The 22,500-nt window shown below is 36.9% G+C and overlaps 1 protein-coding gene across 3 annotated transcripts; it reads left to right on the forward strand.

Moving 5' to 3' along the window:
* Positions 1-689: 689 nt before the first annotated feature.
* Positions 690-4,868, forward strand: LOC112419158 (putative nuclease HARBI1). Of its 3 annotated transcripts, XM_039827346.1 has the most exons (4): positions 1,646-2,374; positions 2,478-2,703; positions 2,809-3,819; positions 3,920-4,868. In XM_039827346.1, exons 3-4 carry the CDS (start codon positions 3,469-3,471, stop codon positions 4,631-4,633), a joined length of 1,065 nt encoding a protein of 354 aa, XP_039683280.1. In that variant the 5' UTR covers positions 1,646-2,374; positions 2,478-2,703; positions 2,809-3,468; the 3' UTR covers positions 4,634-4,868. The 3 variants fall into 3 exon arrangements, with proteins under 3 accessions (XP_024631991.2, XP_024631990.2, XP_039683280.1); XM_024776223.2 differs by lacking the exons at positions 1,646-2,374; positions 2,478-2,703 and adding an exon at positions 690-880 and having other exon boundaries at positions 3,461-3,819; XM_024776222.2 differs by lacking the exon at positions 3,920-4,868 and having other exon boundaries at positions 1,641-2,374; positions 2,809-3,378.
* The last annotated feature ends 17,632 nt before the right edge of the window (positions 4,869-22,500 follow it).

Consider the following 22,500-nt stretch of genomic DNA (forward strand, 5'->3'; position numbering starts at 1 on the left):
ATTTTGTCCTTACTTTTTAGTCAATTCATTTGTAGCCTTAATTTTATTTTATTTTAAATTTTTTTTAAATTCGTGTAGAATATTATGAAAATCTCTTCTAACATAAATTAGATTTATTAAAAAAACATGAATATTAATATGAATTTTTTAGGCTCCAAAACTGTAGAAAATCATATTCAATTCATGTTTTGTTAAAAAAAATATATTTTGTTGTTGGAGAGATTGTCATAGTATTCTACCAATTTCTGGAAAATTTCATTAAAAAATATAAAGATAAGACATGAGTTGACTAAAATGTTGGGACCAAAGTGGTGATGAAAAACTTGTAGGGGCTAAATGTCAAATAAAAATTGTAGAGCTACTAAAATGAAAAAATTGGTGTATTTATAGGGAACAAAAACATATTTAATGCTTATTATTTTTAATAACGATGGAAGTAAAGTTTTTACAACTATCTCTCAAGAATATGAACTTTTTCTCTTACACTCTGTTTGGTTGGAGAGAAATAAGAAGGAGAGAGTTAAAGAAGAAAGAAATAGAAGAGAGACTCTCTAATATCTCTTGTTTGGTTAGTAGAGAAGAAGAGAAGAGAGAAGACTGCAGCGTGGGTCCCACTCAAAATCTCTTTCTTCTCTCAACAGCGAAGAAAATGGAAAGAAACACACTGACCTTTTTTTTATCCCCTTTTTGCCCTTTTCTTTTCAGTTTTCGCGGCAACTCTCCCGCGTTTCCTCTCTTCCCAACTTTTTATTCCTTTAGGTCATTATCTTCCTCACTCATCCTTCAAGTTTGGTGATGGACCTGCAACTTCTCTTGATCTATCCTTCTTAGATCTCTAGAGTACCACATCAAGACTAGATCTGAAAACTACAAATCATAGGTATGGATGTATTAAAAAAATTTAATGTGTTTTTCTTTGTTCAATATAGATGAATCTACCAATAAGTGTTGTTGATCTTATATAATCTGGGGTGTTGGTGAAATAAAATATATTGGGTTTAGGCTTTTTATTATTATTGTTTTAGAAGAAATTAGGAAAAATAATATGCCCTGTTTAGATTATTTGTTTGATGTTGTTTAGAGTTAAGATTAATTTTTGGATAGTGAATAAATTGAATTTAACAGCTTAGAAAATGAAAGTAGTGAGAGAGAGGTATAATGGAATTAATTGGGTTGACTGAGAAAGATATAATCTAGAAGCATGAATCTGGAATATCATCCACTTCAATTTTATTTTCTTTCCTAATTCCCTTTTTTTTTTGTTAATTGAAGTGGCAGAATTAGGAATTATATAAGTAAATATTAGTACTAAATTGTGGCTAATGGATGGCTTTCTAATGATGGTGAAAAAATATTCTCAAAAAAAGATATAATGCTTGGTTAACTTCTGGTGTTAGAATCAACTTTGCAAATTGCCACAGGAAAGTTGTTTTTCTTAACTAACTTTTGATGATAAGAAATTTTGGTGGGAATCAACCAAGTACCTATGGTGGCGATGACCCTTCATAACTAGTATCATATGTTGAATGTTCAAATTTATGAATCAATTGGTGTTCTTGGTGAAATTGCATATAATATCTACATGTGGGAAGCCTTTGTGGGAAATTGCATATAATATATACATAAATTTAAGAGTAAATCTATGTCATTTCCTTTTTATTTATTATGTATTGGAACATTTATTCAATTGCTCATTTGTGCTACATGTGGGAAGCCTTTGAGAGTGTTATATTGTTGTAGAGGTAATGTCAAATCTAGATAGTGTTGAAGAAGTAAGCAACGATGAACATATTGAAATAATAGATGAAGTGGACTTGGATGAAGATGAAATGATTGATATGTTGGAATGCCTACTCAAATGCTAGTTTTAAATCATGCTAAAAAAGATATGGAAAGGAGGCAACATATTGGTACTGTTGTCTTATTGTGTCATGTTGTCCATGCATTGTATTTGAATCAAATCTTATCAACATGTATTCATAGTAGAGTCACCTATTCTCCACAAAGTGAGCGTAGACGTTGTGAGTTAATGAGTTATCTAGTGCATACAGATAAGTGTCGGGACATCATACGAATGGGGCCTGAAGCATTCATGCAGCTGTGTCTAAAACTAAGAGGTACGGGTATAGTAAAGGATACTATAAAGTATACTGTAGAAGAGAAAGTGGCAAAGTTCTTGCATATTGTAGGACATAATGTTAAAAATCGTACCATTTCTTTCTTCTTTTATCGTTCGGGAGAGACTGTTAGTCGTCACTTTCACACTGTGTTGCATGTCATACTTGCATTGGGGGAAGAATTTATAGCCCAACCATCAGTTGCCGATGTCCCACCACAAATACTAAACAATAGCAGATTTTATCCATTTTTTAAGGTACTATTATATTTTTTTAAGGCATCTTCATTTTTTATTCATAATTATTTTCAACCATTAAGTATATCCCTTATACAACTAACTAAATCATCTATGAAATAAGGATTGCATTGGAGCTATAGATGGCACACACATTCGAGTGAAGGTTCCAAGGGCAGAAGCCCCTCGTTTTCGTGGAAGAAAAGAGCATCCCACTCAAAATGTATTAGCTGCATGTAATTTCGACATGAAATTCACTTACGTGTTAGCCGGATGGGAAGGAACAGCATTTGACTCTAGAATATTAAAAGATGCTTTAAGTAAAGAAGATCCTTTAATAATTCCCGAAGGTTAGTGGAAAGGTTAATATAATATACTTTTATTAAAAAAAATGCACATTGAACTTATTTCGACTAAACATTGAGTTATAATATATATTTTCTAAAATTTTATAGGAAAGTTTTATCTCGGGGATGCGGGATTTATGCTTAAACAAGGGTTACTAACTCCATATAGAGGAGTTCGTTATCACTTGAAAGAGTATTCCTCTCGTGGGCCACAAAATCCTCGAGAGTTATTCAACCTTCGACACTCTTCACTTCGGAACGTCATTGAAAGAACTTTTGGTGTGTTAAAAAAGAGATTTCCAATTATAGCTAGTGGCACCGAACCGCATTATTCATTTGAAGTAATGATAGACATAGTACTTGCTTGTTGTATACTTCATAACTTTTTAATGGGAGTGGACATTGATGAAGCACTAATTGCTGAAGTTGATCATGAACTGGTTCAAAATGACATAGATAGATCCCAAACACAACAGCGTGATGAAGACTACCGACTGGGATCGCTTCTTAGGGAAGCTATTACAACCGAAATGGGGAACCTGTATGGAGCTTAATGTAGTTTTGTCATGAGATAATGTAGTTTATTGGTTAATGTTAAAGTAGATTATAATTATGTTTTTCTGTTAATTAGTTCAAATGTTTTATTTGTTGTCATGTACTTGTTTCAATTGATAAATATTTGGATTATAATCTTGTTTCATTAATTAATGTGATATGCACTGTGGTATCTTGTTTCTGTTGAAACTAAATGCATTTATAGGTTGAAAAATGGCAAAGGATAAAGGTCAAAGTGTAGAACCTAGACAAGATACTAAGGAAGTCTTAAGGTGGACTGATGATATGGATCAAATATTATTGAATGCTTTGATGGAAGAGGTCCATAAAGGGAATAGGCATGATGGTTCATTTTCACCTGAAGCATACTCCAATGTCGTAGCTGTTTTACGGTCTAACATTGATCCAACCATGACAAAACAACACATAAAAAATAGAATGAAAACTTTGAAAGATCGTTTTGGTGAAGCGTATGATCTATTTGGTAGCTTAAGCGGGTTTGGATGGAATTCAACAACTAGGAGGTTTACGGCTGAGGAAGTAGTTTGGCAAGAACTTATAAGAGTGAGTTTTTTTTTTCATTTATTAATTGTAGTGTCCTTCGTTTTATTTCCTAGAAATACAATGTATATTATGCTTGATTTGCTAACTTGTTTAATGATTGGTAAAACCACATGCTGCTAAATGGAAAACCATGCAAGTTAAGCATTATGATGTTCTGAAGGTTCTTTTTGGGGAAGACCGAGCAGCGGGAAAAACATCTAAGACTAATAAAATGAGACACAAACAGTTGGAGAAGGAAAGGGAAAAGGAAAAAGAAAAAGAAAAGGAAAACGTTGATCTGAATGACACAGCTAATGATACTTACATGACTGACCAACGTGCTGATATATTTGATGAAGGGCAAGAAGAACCCATTGTTGACTCATACAGTCCAACATATGGGAAATCACATCAATCCACAGGAACATCTGGTTCTCGCGGAACAAAGCGTAAGGCTCCAATGAATGATTTTGTGGAGGCTCAATTGGATAGAATGACGAGTGGCATTGGACTCATGGCTGATGCTTTGAACAAAGGTAATTCAATTTCTGATCAATTGCATGATGTGGCTAAACAACAAATAGAAATATCTGCACGACAAGTTGCAGCTATTGAGAAACGCAACGAAATCTTGCAAAATTGTAGACCTCGAGTGTATACAGGAGCAGATGTATGGAATATGCTTGATGAGTTGGATATGCTGCCACAATTTCGTTTTAAGTGCTATGAAGTTCTTTGCAATGATAACAAAAAGAAGGAGCTGGTTTTTGGTCTACCCACTGACATGCGCTTACAGGTTCTCTTACAAATGATGAATGCTAATTTCTACCATTGAAGTTATTTGATATCTTTTTGTGTCATGTATATGACTCTTTTGTGTATATGTAATGAGGACACATTTGGTGCCTATAATTATGCTTGTAAAATGACAAGTATTTTAACATGAAACATGCAGTAGGAAAAAAAAACAATATGTAGTTGACACATTTGGTGCCTATAATTATGCTTGTGTCCCGTAACTCTGTTCAAGCACATAATCAGATGTTCCATTTATTCATTGTGCAAAATTTTGTGCTTGATTATGTGTTTCTGCCCCTAAATCCTCTCGTGCTTGAAAGCGTAAGGCTCAATTTATTCATTTTGGTACCTCATATAAAATAAAATGGTTCTCTAACATCAGTTGTGCCTGTTATATATTGTTGCAATTCACTTTTTATTATGTTTGTGTACTTCTTCTACATGATACAATGATTAAAAAGAAGTTTTGGTTATTAAAAAAAAATCACTAAATTTTGATTGTTTAAAAAAAATTATCAAGAGCACTAACAGGATCTCACCCAAAATTAAAATAATAAGCTTTTGTAGTATTTTGTAGCAATTCAAGTTTTGGTAATATAAGGTTTAGATTGTTAAATTGTTTCATTATAACAAGGCTATTTTTGTCAATGTCTAAAATATTGTCATTTCTCTCTTCTCATTTTCTACTCAACCAAACAAGAGAGAGAGGAGGTTTACACTTCTCTCTCTTCTATTTCTCTCATCTTTCTTTTATACCAAACAACCTCTTAAATCTACTCTATTTCTTACATATTTATCTCTTCTCATTCTCTCTCTCACCTCTTTCTCTCTTCTTAATTTCTTCTCTTTGCCAAACATAGTGTTAAAGTTAGAACATTAAGCTCATACCACTAAGTTGACACATACCGGAAACTCATTGATAGCCTTTATTTAAATATAAAATTGAAGAAAAATTAAATTCTAACATTTATTATTTTCTGTGGTTATTATTATTTATTTTTTTGGTCAAGATAGCGGTTATTATTTATTTAAGCAATTTTACAAGTATATATATAGACATATGCTTACACCACCCACTACCATTATCATCAGAAGAAAAAAAATCTTTACCTTTCATCATGCAGCCGCACTCACACGGTAATCATGACTTTCCTATCTGCGTCAATCACTATGTTAGAGGACTTTCTGAGTTACAACAACTTCAACATCCACCACATAACCAACAACCACAATACCAGCCACTACAACATCAACAACAATACCAGGGCCATGCTATTCCCATTTATGGTCCTCATATTAATGCCTCAAGCACCTTAAGTTATCCTTCATTTAATTCCTATTTGAGAAACAAGGAAAGGAGACAAACCAGTTCATCAATAATCAGGTTAAAATTCATATGTATCACAATTTCTGATCAAGATTAATAAAATAAAATAATATTTTTTAGGCTTAATTGCACTTTTCCCCCCTATAGTTTGTCAATTGTGCGATTTTGCACCCATAGTTTTAAACGAGCGATTTTGCCCCCTATAGTTTTCCCCCTTTCTGATTTTATGGTCCCCATGACATTTATTGCTGATGTGTCTGTTTTTTATCAATTAATGTGTGCCACGTGTGTAATTTCATTTTTAAAAAAAAATAAAAAAAATGGTATTTTTCAGATTTTCAGCACTAAATTCTATTGTTGGTCACGTGCCTCCTTCTCTCAAAATTTGAAAAATACTATTTTTTTATTTTTAAAAAAAATGAAATTACATACGTGGCACACATTAATCGATAAAAAACAGACACATCAGCACTTAATGTCATGGGAACCATAAAATCAGAAAGGGGGAAAACTATAGGGGGCAAAATCGCTCGTTTAAAACTATGGAGTGCAAAATCGCACAATTGGCAAACTATAAGGAGGAAAAGTGCAATTAAGCCTATTTTTTATTCAGCGAATCTCACTCTCATCAAGATATATATAACTTTTGGGATGATATCAATTCATGTATCATTTATAACTATTCTCTTCTTTTTAAAATCTACTTTGATTTTTATATTATAATGATATATTTTTTATTTTTTTGTAACAGAATGGTCAAGTGATACTGATGTTACAAAACCATCAAAGGGAGATAGAAGTGGCTTCGCAACAAATTCTAACAATAAAGAATGAAGAAATTGCAAAAGTTGGAAATAAAACACAAGAGATGGAAAATCTCTTAAGAAGCCTACAAATAAAAAACAGAGAATTGAAGAAAAAAGTTGATGAAAAGGGAATCAACGGTAGTAGCCTTGCATACCAAGTTGGATGAGGAGAAGAAGAAAACAAGGATGTTTGAGGAAAATGATGCAGAATCATGTTGCGGTGAAAATGAAGAAGTAAGAGCTGTAAAATGTGTCAGACGTGGAAAAAATACTCTCTCCGGTCCTATTTACAAGAGACAATTTATTTTTTAGATACATTAAATAATTTATGTATTTGGTTTAAGTTCTTGACTAGATACATATATTATTTAATGTATCTAAAAAGTCAACTTTCTCTTGTAAATAGGACCGGAGGGAGTATTATGTTATGTGCAAAGTGTATTACAAATTTCTCGGATGTCTTGTTTCTGCCATGTAGGCATCTCTCTTCATGCAAATCATGTGAAGCTTTACTCGAAGCTTGTCCAATATGTGGAATGGAAAAGAAGGGTACTATTGAGATTTTGAGTTTGATTTAAGATTAATATTATTACTGAAAAACCTTATTGAAATAGCTTAGTTATGCTTAGACAGGGTGGAAGCATGATCATCCATGTAATATTTTATGAATTTAATTTAGCTTCATGTCTTATTTTATTTTTTATTGTTAATTTAGGTTGGTCAATAAAAAGTTGTGTCTTTATATCAATAAAATGTTGTTTTTATTTTAATTTAACCTCTATTCATTTATATATAGATTATATTTAAAAAGATTATTATTATTTTTTTGTTTCAAGAAGATAATTAATATTAATACAAAAAGAATGTACTAAATGTACTTAATGTTTAAGTCTGTAATATATTTCTTTCCGATATACGCTTTATTATCCATTAACAATTTTTTTTAGGAAGTTCACCCCCTTAAATTGCATCTAAGATTAAGCAAGAATGGTATAAGGGTTTGTATCTGTGTGTTTTAATGGTCGTTGTATCATATGCTTTTTAGTATTGAAAATCAAATACTTATCCATTTTCACGAATTTCTATTGTGAAAATTTTGTTTTTCACAGCCCATAATCATACAATGGCGATTTTTTTATATTCATGCTCATATGTTTGTGTACTTGCAGAAAAAGTACGGTAAGGATTCTAGGGCTAAGAATCGTAGATTAGGGTTCTAAACTAGGGTTTTTAGACTGAATATCGGATCTCCTGAGAATGATCTCAAGAGGGTTATTTATAGCCTGCTAATGAGCTTTTTTCCTGCGTGACTTAAGCTCTAAGGAAGCAGGGTTTTTAGTCTTTTCAGCTCATTTAGGTGGTTTAGGGCGACTTCTAGAGGTTTCTAGAAGCCGAGGTGGACGGCGTCCTGAGGAGGACGCGCCTAGACCTCCAAAGTCCCTTCTATAGGGCGCCTAACCCTTCTGGAGGGCTTTTAAGCCCTTAGGAATATTATGACGGTCCACAGCCCCCCAAGCACGAGGCTTGGAACAAGGCGAAGTGATGAATAATGTGGATTTGGTCCTGCTGGAGGGCTTTGAGCCCTTTAGGAATATTATGACGGTCCACAGCCCCCCAAGCACGAGGCTTGGAATAAGGCGTGGTGCTTTGTTAACACTCTCTATACTTATTGGCGTTTCGAATGGCTTGGCGAGATGATTCTACCTGCGATGCCTTTTCATCCAACGGTTGGTCTTACCTGACCTTTGCGCTCCCAATGGCGTGCATACGCTTCTTTGAACACGTGTTGACGATCCGCTACTGCGCACGTTTCCCGAAAAAGTGGAAAGTCTTATTTTTCCCTTTAAAAGAGGCAGGAAAACCTTTCACTCTTCATTTCCTTCCGTCGTTTCCGTTTCTCTGTTAGCAACGATTATTCCTTTCCTATTTCGTCAGCCCTTGCCTGTTCGTTCACACACACATTCAGGTAATCCGCTCGTTCCTTTCTTCTTTTTATTTTGTTATAGCGAAAGTATGGTAGTAGTTAGGGAGTGCGACGAGAGTGGAAAAGAGATGTCTCCCTCGGATCCTTTAGACCGGCAAAACTTACGTTTACAATGTTTGAAGCATGCAACTCGAAAAAATGGTTTAATCGATTGGGAAGTATACGATTCCGTTTATTTTAGCCACATGACTTTCTCCGACCTTTCTAGCGAGAGTGACTGTAGTGATTCTGACAATAGTGATTGTGTTTTATTATATTCGACCCCAGGAACAAGTTGTGGAAAAGAAATCGTCGAAGTCTCGTCCTAAAAAATGGTTCGCGGAAAGGGTACCCAACTTGCATGTCCGGAGAGCGATATCGAAAGTTTTTCAGATGACGTGCAATGATATGATTCTACGTACAATGATCAGGCGAAGGTTAATTTCCTTAGGAGCAAACTCTCAGTTTCGTCGACAACAAGGGAAGAAGACATCGTCTTGGCGCCCTGTCCCCCAGGCGAGAAGGTGTATTCAATGCGCCCAAAGGGGGCGAAAGAAATTTTTCATATGTACGGTGCTGTATTGGAAGAATTTGGGGTGAGAATTCCTTTTACCCTGTTCGAGATGGATGTTCTAAGTCTGCTCAATGTCGCCCCCACTCAGATTCATCCTAATAGTTGGGCATTCATTCGAGGTTTTGAGATTTTGTGCGACGCCCTAGATATGGTTCCAACGGCCGGCGTCTTTTTCCATTTTTATGGCACGAAAGGGGTTGATAAAGGTTCCTGGGTTCCCATTAGCGCTCATCCTGGGAAGCAGCTTTTTCCGCCTTTTGCCTCCAATTTTAAGAAGGATTGGAAAAAGAGCTTTTTGAGAGTTCAAGCGGCAAAAGATTCCGCAGTCAGTGTTGCGAGTGTTCCGGATATCACTATCAGAAGATGACCCCTTATGAACAAGATGTAGTTGGTTTTTTAGACCGGATGGGTCGTACAGACATTCGAAAGCTTTTGAACAAGGAAGGTGATACGGAGGATCTGGAATTATACCTCCGTGAGTGTTTGAAGATTCGAGCTTGTTGTTTGACCCCCCCCCCCCTTTTTATTTTTCGCAATCTTAATTTCGTTATTTTGTGTGGTTGATTTTTCTGACCGATGTGTTTGTGTCCTTGTTTTCTGTTTTTTTTTTTTTTTTTTTTGTACAGTGCCAATGTTGCCTTTATCAGGAAAGGAGAGGAGGAAGTATCTTGAAGCACTTAAAGCAAAAAATGCTTCAGGCGAACATATTGCCAGTGACCCTGCTGGGGTGGTTCTTCGTAAAGGTGCGAAGAAAAGAGATAACGCCTCCAGTTCTGACGCTGTCGCCGGCGGGATTGACCCTGCTGCTGAGAAAGTTATTGAAGGCGAGGTTACGGTGGGCGAAGTGAACGACCTCACCATCTCCCCTCAGAAGAAAAAAAGAAAACAGTGAGGAAAGGAGGCGGAAGACCCCTGTCGGTGGAGGCTGATGCGGCGTTTGAGTCTTCCTTTTGGCACTGCGACTTTGATTATCGCCGTTACATGGAAGAAAATGTCCCATTCTCGGCCGTGGACAAAGACGCAGCTTTCCATGGGAAGTTTGATGAACTAGTACAGGATGCTGGAACTAGCGCTCTTCGGACTTTGCTGTACATTCAGTCCATGGAGAGAAAACACGAGGTTCTGGAGAAAGAATACCAGGACTCCGTAAAAGATGTGGAGAAGTTCAAACATAAGGCGGCTGCTTTTGAGGAAAGGGTTGAGGGACTTTTGAAGGATAAGTCTGCTCTGGAGCAGACGATTGCTGATGCGGTGAAAGAGAAGTCTGCCTGGGCTGAAGAGAAGGAAAATCTTGAGACCCAGAATGCCAACTTACAAGGCGAACTGGACAAAGCCAAAAAGGACGTGGAAGACGGAAAAATGGCCCTTGTGAGTTTCTTCGAGGACGGGTTTGAGAGAGCAAAAACCCAGGTGCTGCACTTTTATCCAGACTTGGATTTATCGGGTCTGAATTCTCTGAAGATTGTGCAAGATGGCGAGCTAGTAGAAGAACCTTGAATGTGTTGGGCGGAGTGGGAACATTTCTGTTGTAGTCGCCATCTTTAACTTTAAGCTCTTAATTTTTATTCGTGGCGCTTTATTTTGTAATGCCTGCCTTTTTTGGCCAACACTTAATGCGATTTTAACTTATGATATGATTTTGTGAAAATATTCCAACACTTCAATTTTATTTCTGCATTCATGTGTTTCTCTATCGTAATAGTTTGTTTTGGACGTTTCCTTTTTTCTTTGAGCGTTGATAATGTTAAGCCTTTAAAGGCAACTCGCTTATATAATAAACGTTTGTTCGCTATGATAACAAGACTTTGCCTATCAATTTGTTCATTTTTGATTTCTTTTTATGAATTATCTTCTTCTCTCCCTTTCACGGAGCTGCCGCATTAAAGCTCTTTATAAAGCTTTTAAAAACTTTTGCAGGCGCTCTGTTGGTTTAAATGTATCGGGGCCGCCTTTAATAGGTCGGACTTACTGATTTAAGTGTCATGCCGCCTTTTTCTGCCGCCTTTTTCAGGTCGGACTTACTGCTTTAAGTGTCATGCCGCCTTTTTCAGGTCGGACTTACTGATTTAGATATCAGGAGTCCTTGATAGACGAACCATCAATTTGTTCTCCTCCTATCACAGAGATCTAGAAAATGAAAGAATAGAGTACTTAGTAGTTTGAAGAATTTTAGGGTGCCTCGTTAAAAACCCTGCCCTTGCAGGGGAAAAAGAGTGCGCCCCTAAAACCTTTTATTAATTATAATAATGTCTCAAACAAGAAGAAAATCATCAATCATAGTAAAATTCTAACTATAGTAATGTCGCAGATTAACGGCGTTCCAAGTTCTAGGAACTAGGTTTCCATCTAATTCTTCCAGTTTGTATGCTCCATGCTGCAGCTTTTCTTTTATTCTATATGGACCCTCCCAGCCGGGCAGTAACTTCCCAATCCTCGTTGGGGCGACAACTTGCTTTAGAACCAAGTCGCCTTCCTTCATGCTCCATGGTATAACTTTTGAGTTATATCTCCGTGCCGCTCTTTGTTTGGCTGCGAACTCTCTGATGTGTGCTGCTTCTCTCACTTCATCAATCATGTCCATATTACACTGTATTCCTACTTCATTAGAGTCTTCAGAGAAGTGTTCTCTTCGCCACGTTGGGGTATCAATTTCCACTGGGAGCATAGCATCAGCACCGTACACCATAGTGAACGGTGTTTCCCCAGTGGTGGAATGCGGAGTCGTATGATATGACCATAACACCTGTGCTTGACATTTTATTCACAATATTTATTTACTACTTCTATTTCAAGTCGTCAACCTACTCGTTAATGAAACATTTGAATGTCAAAAACTTTTTAAACAGGACTTACCTCGTGCAATTGTTCTGCCCAAAGTCCTTTAGCTTCCTCCAGCTTTTTCTTCACGGCGTTAATTATCATTTTATTGGCGGATTCTGCTTGACCGTTGGCTTGAGGGTGAATGATGGAGACAAATTTCGTTTCTATTCCCAGCTGCTTGCAAAAATTTATGACTTTAGAACTAGCAAACTGTGTCCCGTTATCTGTCACAATATACTTTGGGAGACCAAAACGGCAGATAATTTTCTTCCAGTAAAACTTCACTACTCGTTCTGTTGTGATTTTGGAGACTGCCTCTGCTTCGACCCATTTTGTAAAGTAGTCTACGCCCACGATGAGGAATTTCAACTGCCCAGGGGCCTGTGGAAAAGGTCCCACGATATCAACCCCCCACTTGTGGAAAGGCCACGAAGAAAACACGGATGTGAGCTCGTTCGCAGGAGCGTTCTTTCTATCGGAAAAACGTTGGCACTTATCACACTTCTTCACAAATTCACAACAATCATGAGCCATTTTAGGCCAGTAATACCCAGCCCGTAATAGCTTTGCAGCCAGAGATCGCCCGCCAATATGACTCCCACAAACTCCTTCATGTACCTCTAAGAGGACCAACTCCGTTTCGTCCTCGCCCAAACATCTAAGCAATGGTGAAGCTCTACCTCGCTTATAGAGCTTGCCGGCGATAATCACAAATTTAGTCGCCCGTCTTCTGACCAACTGAGCTTCCTCTTCGTTTTTGGCAACGAAAGAACCCGTCAAAAACTTTAACAGTGGAGTCATCCATCCTTCAGATTCTTGACTTAGCTTGAAAATTGCTTTTTCTTCGGTGCTAGGAGCAGATATCACCTCTTGGATCACCGTTCGATTATTTCCAGGCTTTTTGGTGCTAGCTAGTTTAGCCAACAAGTCAGCTCGTGAATTTGATTCCCTTGGGACATATATGGCTTCAAAGAACTGAAAATCGTTAGCTAACTTCTATGCAAGATGGCGAGCTGAGAGGAGGTGGCGGGATTATTTTGGACTCGTATACTTCCTTGAGGATTTTCTCTGGGCGAGCGTTCAAAGGGGTAAAGTATTCGGGAACGTAGCGCTGCTGGTTTCTTTCATACGGTTTCTTGAACGTTCCTCTGTCTCTGCTAGGAGGAACGTGGTGGTTTCTTCGCTCCCCACCAGAATTTCCTCTTTCTTTCACATCTCTAGCCCTCTTTTCAGCGTTGCTTTCTTCCCCCTTCACATAACACTCAGCACGAGCTATTATCTCTTCCATCGAGTCAGCGGGTTTTTGGGCGAGTGACTCATTAAATTGTCCCGCACGTAAACCATTCTGAAAGGCGCCTACAAAAACTTCTTGGTTGGGGTTGGAGACTTTGATTGTCGAATCATTGAAGCGGGCGAGGTATTCCCTCAATGATTCGCTTGGACCCTGTCGGACGTTGAACAAGCTAGTTGATAATACCTTCCGGTGGCGGGTCCCGGAGAACTGTTGAGTGAACTTCTTTGTCATGTCCATGTAACTTATAATGGAGAAACGCGGAAGGCTCATGTACCAGCGCAAAGCTGAATCAGCAAAAGTTCCCGCCAGTAGCTTGCACGTAAGGGAGTCAGCAACTCCATAAACGGACATCCGAGTGTTGAAGACGGTCACATGCTCAGAGGGATCGCCCCTCCCATCGAAAGTTGGTAAATGGGGCGGCTTGAAGTTATTAGGAACCGGAGCGTTCCAAATTTCGGTCGAGAACGGTTGAGGCTCTGGTTCATCCAGATCGCCGTGATGAGAGTCAGTTCTTTCTTGCTGCTGCACTTGTTGGATAGTTTCTACTGAGGCGAGAAGTGCCTCATTCTGTTCCAGCAGTTGGGCTATTTGACTCTTCATCGTTTGTGCTTCTTCTGGCGTTGTCATGGTGGTCTTTCTCTAAATCGTACGTGAGGTGCGATTTATGTTTGAGTAGGGATTAGGATACCAAATCGTAGAGAAGACTACGACTTGGCTTGCTCTTTGAATCGGAGTCTCGATACAAAGACTCGTGGTCAAGGCTAGTTTTACCTCTTCCCACAGACGGCGCCAACTGTACTTGCAGAAAAAGTACGGTAAGGATTCTAGGGCTAAGAATCGTAGATTAGGGTTCTAAACTAGGGTTTTTAGACTGAATATCGGATCTCCTGAGAATGATCTTAAGAGGGTTATTTATAGCCTGCTAATGGGCTTTTTTCCTGCGTGACTTAAGCTCTAAGGAAGCAGGGTTTTTAGTCTTTTCAGCTCATTTAGGTGGTTTAGGGCGACTTCTAGAGGTTTCTAGAAGCCGAGGTGGACGGCGTCCTGAGGAGGACGCGCCTAGACCTCCAAAGTCCCTTCTATAGGGCGCCTAAACCCTTCTGGAGGGCTTTTAAGCCCTTAGGAATATTATGACGGTCCAGTTTGTTTATTTGCATGATTTTTTTTTTATCTTGTCTCATTGGCATATATCTTTGATTACGTTTGAGCATGTTTATTTACGATATTTTTCAAATTAATTTTGAAAAATTTGCATTTTCTTAGCAAACGTGTCACGATGGACTGATAGATGACTATGTTTGAACCGGAACATGTGTTAAAATTTAAAAAATGAAAAAACTATGGGCGTGTTACTTTCGAGGCAAGAAATTACATTCCTTGAAATGACATTCCTAAGAATAATATTCCAAGGAATAACATTCCTACCCATGTTTGTTTTTGGAAAACACGAATTATTCACAAGAATAACATACCCGGGAATAAAAATATGAAAATTTGATTCTTGGGTATTTGTTAAAAAAAGTGTTTGGCAAATAACTTGACATTCCTGAAAAAATTTGTATTTTTTTTTTTTTAAATCTATGCATAATATCATGGGAATGCACATTCCCATCTCTTTACATGAGAATAAATTCATGAGAATAATGGAAGTTATGAGAAATTACTCCATTCCCAGGAACCTTTATACCCAGGAATATTTTTTTCTCAACCTTATAACAAACATGGGTATAATCATTCTCTAGCCATGTATTCCCGGGAATGTCATTCTTAACCTTGAAACAAACACCCCTATATATTGGATCATCCTCAACAAATTCGAAGGAGGAAAAGGCTTGGGGGAACTGTATATATTGACACATAAGCCTCTATGTGTTGGTTCAGGCTGAAACTCTTAAATATTTGGCTGGATTCAACCTTGTGAAGCCATTCCATCTCACTTAAACCCATAGGGATTCAATTTTGCTATATAATATTAAGGTAAAATTATAAATATATAAATGAATAAATAAAATGCAACATTAAATTTTAAGTTGAAATGTGAATTTCTTCAGTGTTTCATTAAAAAAAAGTGTATTATAATGATCTTTTGCAATTGAATAATATAAGAAGTAAAAACGCAACACAATTAGGAGCATGGCGTTTTGGTAGTGTATTTTGTTAGAACAAGAATGATTCATACAAGTCCTCTAGGATTTTGATGATAACAAAGTATTGAAGAACAATTGGAATACTAATATGTGTTCAAGTCTGCAGAATCTACCTATCATGAAGAAATGACATATGAAGAGCACCAGAAAGGGATTGAGAAGTTTATAAGACTTTATATGATGGAAGATCTAAAGGAAGGTCAACGTCCTTAGAAGAAGGATGCCTAATGGAAACTGGAGAGTGATCTCAACAAATTATGTGAAGGACATCAGACACAGAATATGACTGGCATACTTAGATATGAGGGACAGGAATCCATGTAAACTTTTGTCATATTTTGTGAGTTGTCTCTATCATAATATATGATCGAGTAGTTATTTTGTCCTTTTCTGTCTACGTGTGCAACTAGACAAAGGACATCAAGAACAAAGAGAATGCAATCATTCTTCTTTCAGCAAGGGAAATTCAAAGGAGTTATCCATATTATGCAAAGGGCAACGTTCTTGATCAAAGCTTCTCAACGACTATTTGCGCTGACACTCTTCTCCTACGTCTCTCTAATCACTGCGTAGAAGAAGATGAAGAAGTAACAAGACTGCTATTTTTCTGTGTCACGTCTCTGTCAAAATCAAATAGGGCAAAACACTTAGGATTTATTTAAAGTTTAAATCTTAGAAATCCTAAGGAGTGAGTCTGTTTATTTTTTCAGTTTACACTGTCGTTGTTAAATATAGTATAAGATCAAATTAACTTGTTTGCAATTGAGAAAAACATTTTAGAAAGTCTCTCGCATGTGTGCTTGAGCATATAAGTCTCTTGGTGAAACCTTTAGCACCTAGGAATCTCAATTAATTGTGATTGAGCAAGGGAAAGTGTTAAGCAGTTATGTTTAAGCAAATGGAAGTCTCTTGAAGTTGTTCTTTAGCAAAAGTGTTTAGGTAGAGACCTAGAACATAGAAGTCTCTTGCAGTTGAGCTTGAGCATAGAGAAGTCTCTTGGTGTGTCCTTGAGCAAGTTGTAATCCAAAGTGATTATAATGAAATCCTTGGAAGTGCCAAGGAACTGAACTACTCATGTGTAGTGGGAGGAACCAGTATAAATTGTTTTGCGTTTGTCTTCTCTCTTTCTCTGACTCTTTATCTTTTATCTTTGAGTTTTGTATTCCGTTGCATTCAGACTCTGAGTCAGAGTCTCCAACATTATATGTGTTTTTCTCACATTCACATACCTCATTTTAACTTGCTGTAGTTGAATTAATTATTTTTGAAAAATATAACACGTCCTTGTTTCTTGTAAAAACTTAATGGTCAAATGTTGATCCGGCTAATTTGAGGTGACCTTCGAGTCTTTAGTTTATTCCGGTTCTTGTTGAATTGAACAAGTTTACAGTAATTTAATGACATAACCGATCCAATAAAGGGAACGAACCGGTTAACCTTCCGGTTCGATCGACCGATCTATCTGGTTTTTAAAATTGTACTCGAAGGTGTAACTAGATACTTCGATAAATGTAAATAAACATACAAAACAAAACTTGAAAAAAAATACTAAACAAAAATAATATTTTATTAAAGTTTACTAAAAACAATAGAGTTTATCATTGGACCGGATCCATATTAAAGAAATACATACATAGATGGGAACAGTTATAATTGCTTCCACATGTGTAGCCTTTTGTCATCCCTTCATACGACAGAATTGTGGAACCACCTCATTTTTTTGTATTCTCATATGTAATTCTCTGCAGCTCTAGGCTACCAATGACTTCTTAAGGCATGTTCTGTCAAAGTAACACAATGTCAAGAGGAGTGATATTTGTATAATCAATTTTGTATAACCTTTGCGACAACCACTTTTCTCTATTCTTATTGGACAAAAACAATTGAGAGAGAAAGAAAAACAAAGAGAATAGAAAAACATGTGAGTATGAGAGAGAATTGTTCAAAAGTTATCAAAAAGTAATCGTACAAATATCATTTCTCAATTGTCAATTATAGTCGCACTCGCACCAACATGCCAGACATATTTTTATAAGTGAAATTAGTGATCGTCGTACTATGTACTGCACTTGTGACAAGGAAAAAGTATAAAGAATTCCAAAATGAACGAAACAAATCATGTAAGTTCCAAAAAATCCTACTATGCATATATCGACAGTATTCTACTTTCAAGAGAAAAATGATTCAATTAGTTTTTTTTTTCTTAAAAAAATCCTTTTGAATCTGCTCAATATATAGCCTAATTTTTAAACATAATGTCCCTCAATTTCACTCTCATGAAGTAAATTCTAGAGCAGAGTTTAACCTTTCTTTTTACCAAAAAGGAAGTTTGACTTTGAAAATTAATTGAGATCAGGCTCTAAAATTTGTTGTGTCTGACAATAGAAAAAGGAAGAATGTTATCTAAGCCAAATGATGATATCACAATCCAAACAAAGGTATTGAAATGTGAAACACACCAAAGTAAATAACAAAAACAACGTAACTAGGCAGTAAACAGTGTATGACTCCTTATATTTCTATCAAGATTCTTGTAGTAGTGTAAGCTAACTAAGCCTGAAAGAAATTTTTTAAAATTCAATTTATGTATCAATGGAAAATAAAAAAACTTATTCCAGCAATTGTATACTGAAGCATTATTTAAATAAATTTTAGCTCACAATTGTAGTGGGAGGAAGTGCATTCTCTTATGATTGCTGGTGTGGCATAAGACAACAGCTGCTCACGTATGTAAACACAAGTTAAATTACAACAGGTGAGCTGTTCGGTGAAATGTCCTAGGTGGAATTCCAAGAGCATTCTGAATAAGACTTAAATGTAAAATACACTGTTTAAGATAAATGAATCCCTCAACTGCTCTCTAGTTGTCTCCTTTATAGGCCTCACTTTCTTGAACTAGTGGCCCTTTTTGTGGATGTCCAGGCCCATTAATCTTAAGGTCCATATAACTCATCTGTACCAGGCGCGTGGAGTTGATCAAGTTTCCTAGCACTGTTCGTCTGTACAAGGCGTGTGGAGTCAAGGATACACACCTTACGTCATTCGTGCAGGACGCGTGGCACATTATGAGATGCTCTCAAGAGGAGGACCAAAATGTTACTTGGATAACGACATGGGAGAGCTAGTGATGTTGATGGCGGAGCTCACACGACTTAGACAATCAAACTGAGCTAAGCAGATAGAGCTCACGTGACGTGAACGATCAAGCTGAGCTAAGCTGGTGAAGCTCACATGATCTGAACAATCAAGCTGAGCTGTACATGTTGAATAGTCAATGTATATGAGTGAACCCCAATCCCTTCATGCCTCGTAGGGAAAAAAGATATGTTGATTCCCCTGTTTTATCCTCATCTCCATCCTCTTGCTCCGATGAGTCTGATGTGGAAGAAAATGACATACCTCAGAAAGCAAATGTTGGTTGGGTTCATAAGGATGTATGCTCGAGCTTCTCTACTTACTCTGAATTCTCCTCCGCCTTGGAATGTTATCAATCCTTGAGCGATCCTTATTATCGCATCTCTATTGATATCCAGCCTCGTAATGAGGACGATGTGGTATGCGGCGCTCCTTTAGATGAAAGTAAATGTTACAGTTATGTGTATTATTGCACCTTTAGCAAACTTGGGGTGAGACTCCCTTTTACTGATTTCCAATGTGAGATTCTTAGAACTCTTAACGTCGCTCCCTCGCAGTTACATCCAAACTGCTGGGCCTTCCTACGATCTTTTGAGATCTTATCAAGAGGACTAAACATCCCTGCCTCAGCCTATTCCTTCTTTTCTTTCTTTAACGCCAAAAAGCCAAAACCAAATTCCTGTCTTTATATGAGTAATAATCTTCGCCATACCCTTACCAGGCCTTACACCTCTTCCTGGAGGAACTATAAGTCGGATTTTATTCGTGTGTGCTTGAGCCCTTCCCGTTCAAAAGGTTGGTTCTCTGAATCTCGGGAGCCCCACCTTCTTTTCTTTTTTTGGACAAAAAGACCTATAACCAAATTTGATGTAGGTGACTTGCCACATTCACCCGAGGATACAAGAGCTGTTGATGTTCTTCGTGACTTAGGACACCTAGAGACAAATGAGTTGCTTTGTTGAGAGGATGACGAGAATGAGCTCTCTTTGTATTTACGTAATATTCCTCTTTACATTCCTAATTATAACTTTAATGTATTTGAATAACATATGTACTTAATTTTTTTTTTTTTTTGCAAAAACTGTAAGGATGGCGCCCCTTTCTCCTAGGAAGCTTGCAGCCATTAAAGCTCAAAAGGCGAAGGAGGTAGCGAAGAAAGATATGAGCTCCTCTACTCGAGTTTCTCCTCCTCCCAAGAAATCCAAAAAGAAAAGAGATGTGGGTACTTCAGTAGGGCCTCGGGATACTCATAGGAGTCCACCCCGACCACCCCGTACTATTCGTCTAACTCCTCCTCCTACCAGTTCATCCGCTCTTCCAGCCGATAACTGGTGCGTTGTGTGTAACACCCTGATTCCCGACGGTAATTTTATATAATAATAAATCATAATTTTAACGAAAAAGGATGTCACACACATTCATTCATCTTTCACATAATAAAATAATAGAGAATCAGATACAACATTGGAAAATACCTCATTAAATTTCATAATTATAAATGTCTTGTCTTTAACATTATTTAGGAAAAATAGCTTAAAACATCATAATGCTTAAATTAACTATATAATTTAAGGAAATTCATAGCTTAACCGAACCCCAATGTTACAGATCAGAGCACGTATCTACTCGACTACTTAATATCCCAATTATTAGCTACGGTGGTATGTCTCCATCGCCACCTTCAAAGCATCTCGCAAATCTAAAGCTCCTCGTCCTGAATATCTGTACCCCAAGGGTACAGACACCAAATTACACAAACAACAACAAAGGGGTGAGAATTCACATCATAACATATATTGGGATACATGAATAATAAAGTAGATAATCATATCTTCATCGGTCCTTCGTCTCATCATCATCAATCATTCATCATACCGTCATCAATCATTCATCATAATATTTCCACAATTCATTTCATAAATATCATTAACACATACATCTTATGCACACCATTAACACACATATCATATTCACATCATTAGCACATATCACAGTTTACCTAACATGACCTATATGCAACATTCTTCATTCCTAGACCTACATGCATGCCGGTACCGGATCCTATCGTCATAATAATGTAAGTCAGAGGTGTGTTACTGAACTTACATCCGTCATTCGTCATTCGTCATTATGCAGTATGTTATGATGCATGAGGACCCACCAAAACATCATTTAGAAGACACATAAACAACACATCATCTTTACGTCATAGTTACTCGTCATATTGCTTGTTATTAGAAAACAAGTATGTCATTCGTCACACATCATTTTACATCATTCGTCTTTAATAATCATAACATCATTCTACATCATCATCTTACGTCATTAGCAACTCATCATTGTTTTACACCATATATTTGTCTACTTATGTCTAACTCATAATTTTGTCATATTCACATCATATCTAAATCTTACACCCATCATTGGTTTAATTTTCATTCTCTACATATTTTACACCTAGTGACACACTTCACCCTTCATCTTATCCGTTCATTTAACCCACCTATCCTTCTCTTCGTTTATATGCACCTCATCAACTCTTTAACATTACCGCTTATATTAACTCTTATTCCCTACAACCTAACAACCTTCCTAAACTCATTATTATTTAAGGCGATTATGTTTAACCTCATAAATTACCCATAGCCATCTACTCTATTATTCCCTCTTATCATCGTATTTTCACTACTTTAACCCATTCATATCTTTTACCTTACTTCATACTTTGCCACCTTATTAACGTCATTTATTACCTTATTCCTTTACCATCGTGTCTCTTTAATTTACCCTAGTTCTTACTCTTCAAATAGTTTCATCGTTGCATCTATCCTTTACTCTAATTTACTACTATTTTCATCTTCATTAGTTCATGAATTACCCTCTCACAACTCCCTCTACTTCGCTTCTAAGTCCTTCATCGTTTCACTACCTAATCTCTTTTGATTTGTGAGATAATCAATCCTAATGACACTTAAGCATACTCTCTCATTTAGATTTAATAGTTTATGACTCTCACCTTTATATTGGGAAATTCATTTTTCATTGACGACTACCACAACTATCCTTCTGTATCCTCCCTTATAATAGCCATGTCTCTCTCTCTCTCTCCAAATTATGTTTAAGGTTCATCAAATATTTCCTATCACTACAGTCATTGAATAACCCATATCCTTACTTTAGTTCTCCTCTAATACTTTTGATACTCGTATTATTTTAAATTCATGATGTCTTATGAAACTACTCTCATAACCCTTATTTAAACTCCTCTCATCTAAGTTTACTGATTTGGGGCCTTAATATACATCTTAGGAACCCTTTGGAGGCATAAAATAGGTTAAAAATGAGTTTAAGTCCACACTACATCGTGGCACGTTGAGTTCCCATTGTGGCACGATGGGACAGCTTAAAAAAGGTTTTCGTTGCTGGAAAAATCGTGGCACGTTGGGCTTCAATCGTGGCACGATTGGGCAGTTTTCAGAACCCAGAAAACAGTGTTTTTGCCCTCGGAATTACCCCTAACTTGGCTAGAAATCGCTGTTTTTGACCTCGTTTGATCCTAAATTGATAGGGGACATTACCTAGGGTTACCCTATCATCTAAACATTAACTTTTCCATTATTTCACCGGATTACCTACTCCTTTCAAGATCGAAATCTTCAATTCATAAACCCTAAATTAATCTCATAAATCTCGTTCGTTCAACAACTTCATCGCCTTTATGCAGCACCATAATTTCATCATAAATCACATCACAATATCACCTCATGCAAAATAAACTATCATAGATTAAACACCCTAAAGTGGTAGGAATCTCTCCCTTACCTCGAATCTTCGAAGT

Source organism: Medicago truncatula, chromosome 7 (genome assembly GCF_003473485.1).
Source record: "Medicago truncatula cultivar Jemalong A17 chromosome 7, MtrunA17r5.0-ANR, whole genome shotgun sequence".
NCBI lineage: Eukaryota > Viridiplantae > Streptophyta > Magnoliopsida > Fabales > Fabaceae > Medicago > Medicago truncatula.

Coding starts and splice junctions, on each gene's coding strand:
- LOC112419158 (XM_024776222.2), top strand. CDS start 1,847: ATGCCTACTCAAATGCTAGTTTTAAATCATGCTAAAAAAGATATGGAA. Junction 2,375..2,477: donor GATTTTATCCATTTTTTAAG/GTACTATTATAT, acceptor CTATGAAATAAG/GATTGCATTGGAGCTATAGA. Junction 2,704..2,808: donor TCCTTTAATAATTCCCGAAG/GTTAGTGGAAAG, acceptor AAAATTTTATAG/GAAAGTTTTATCTCGGGGAT.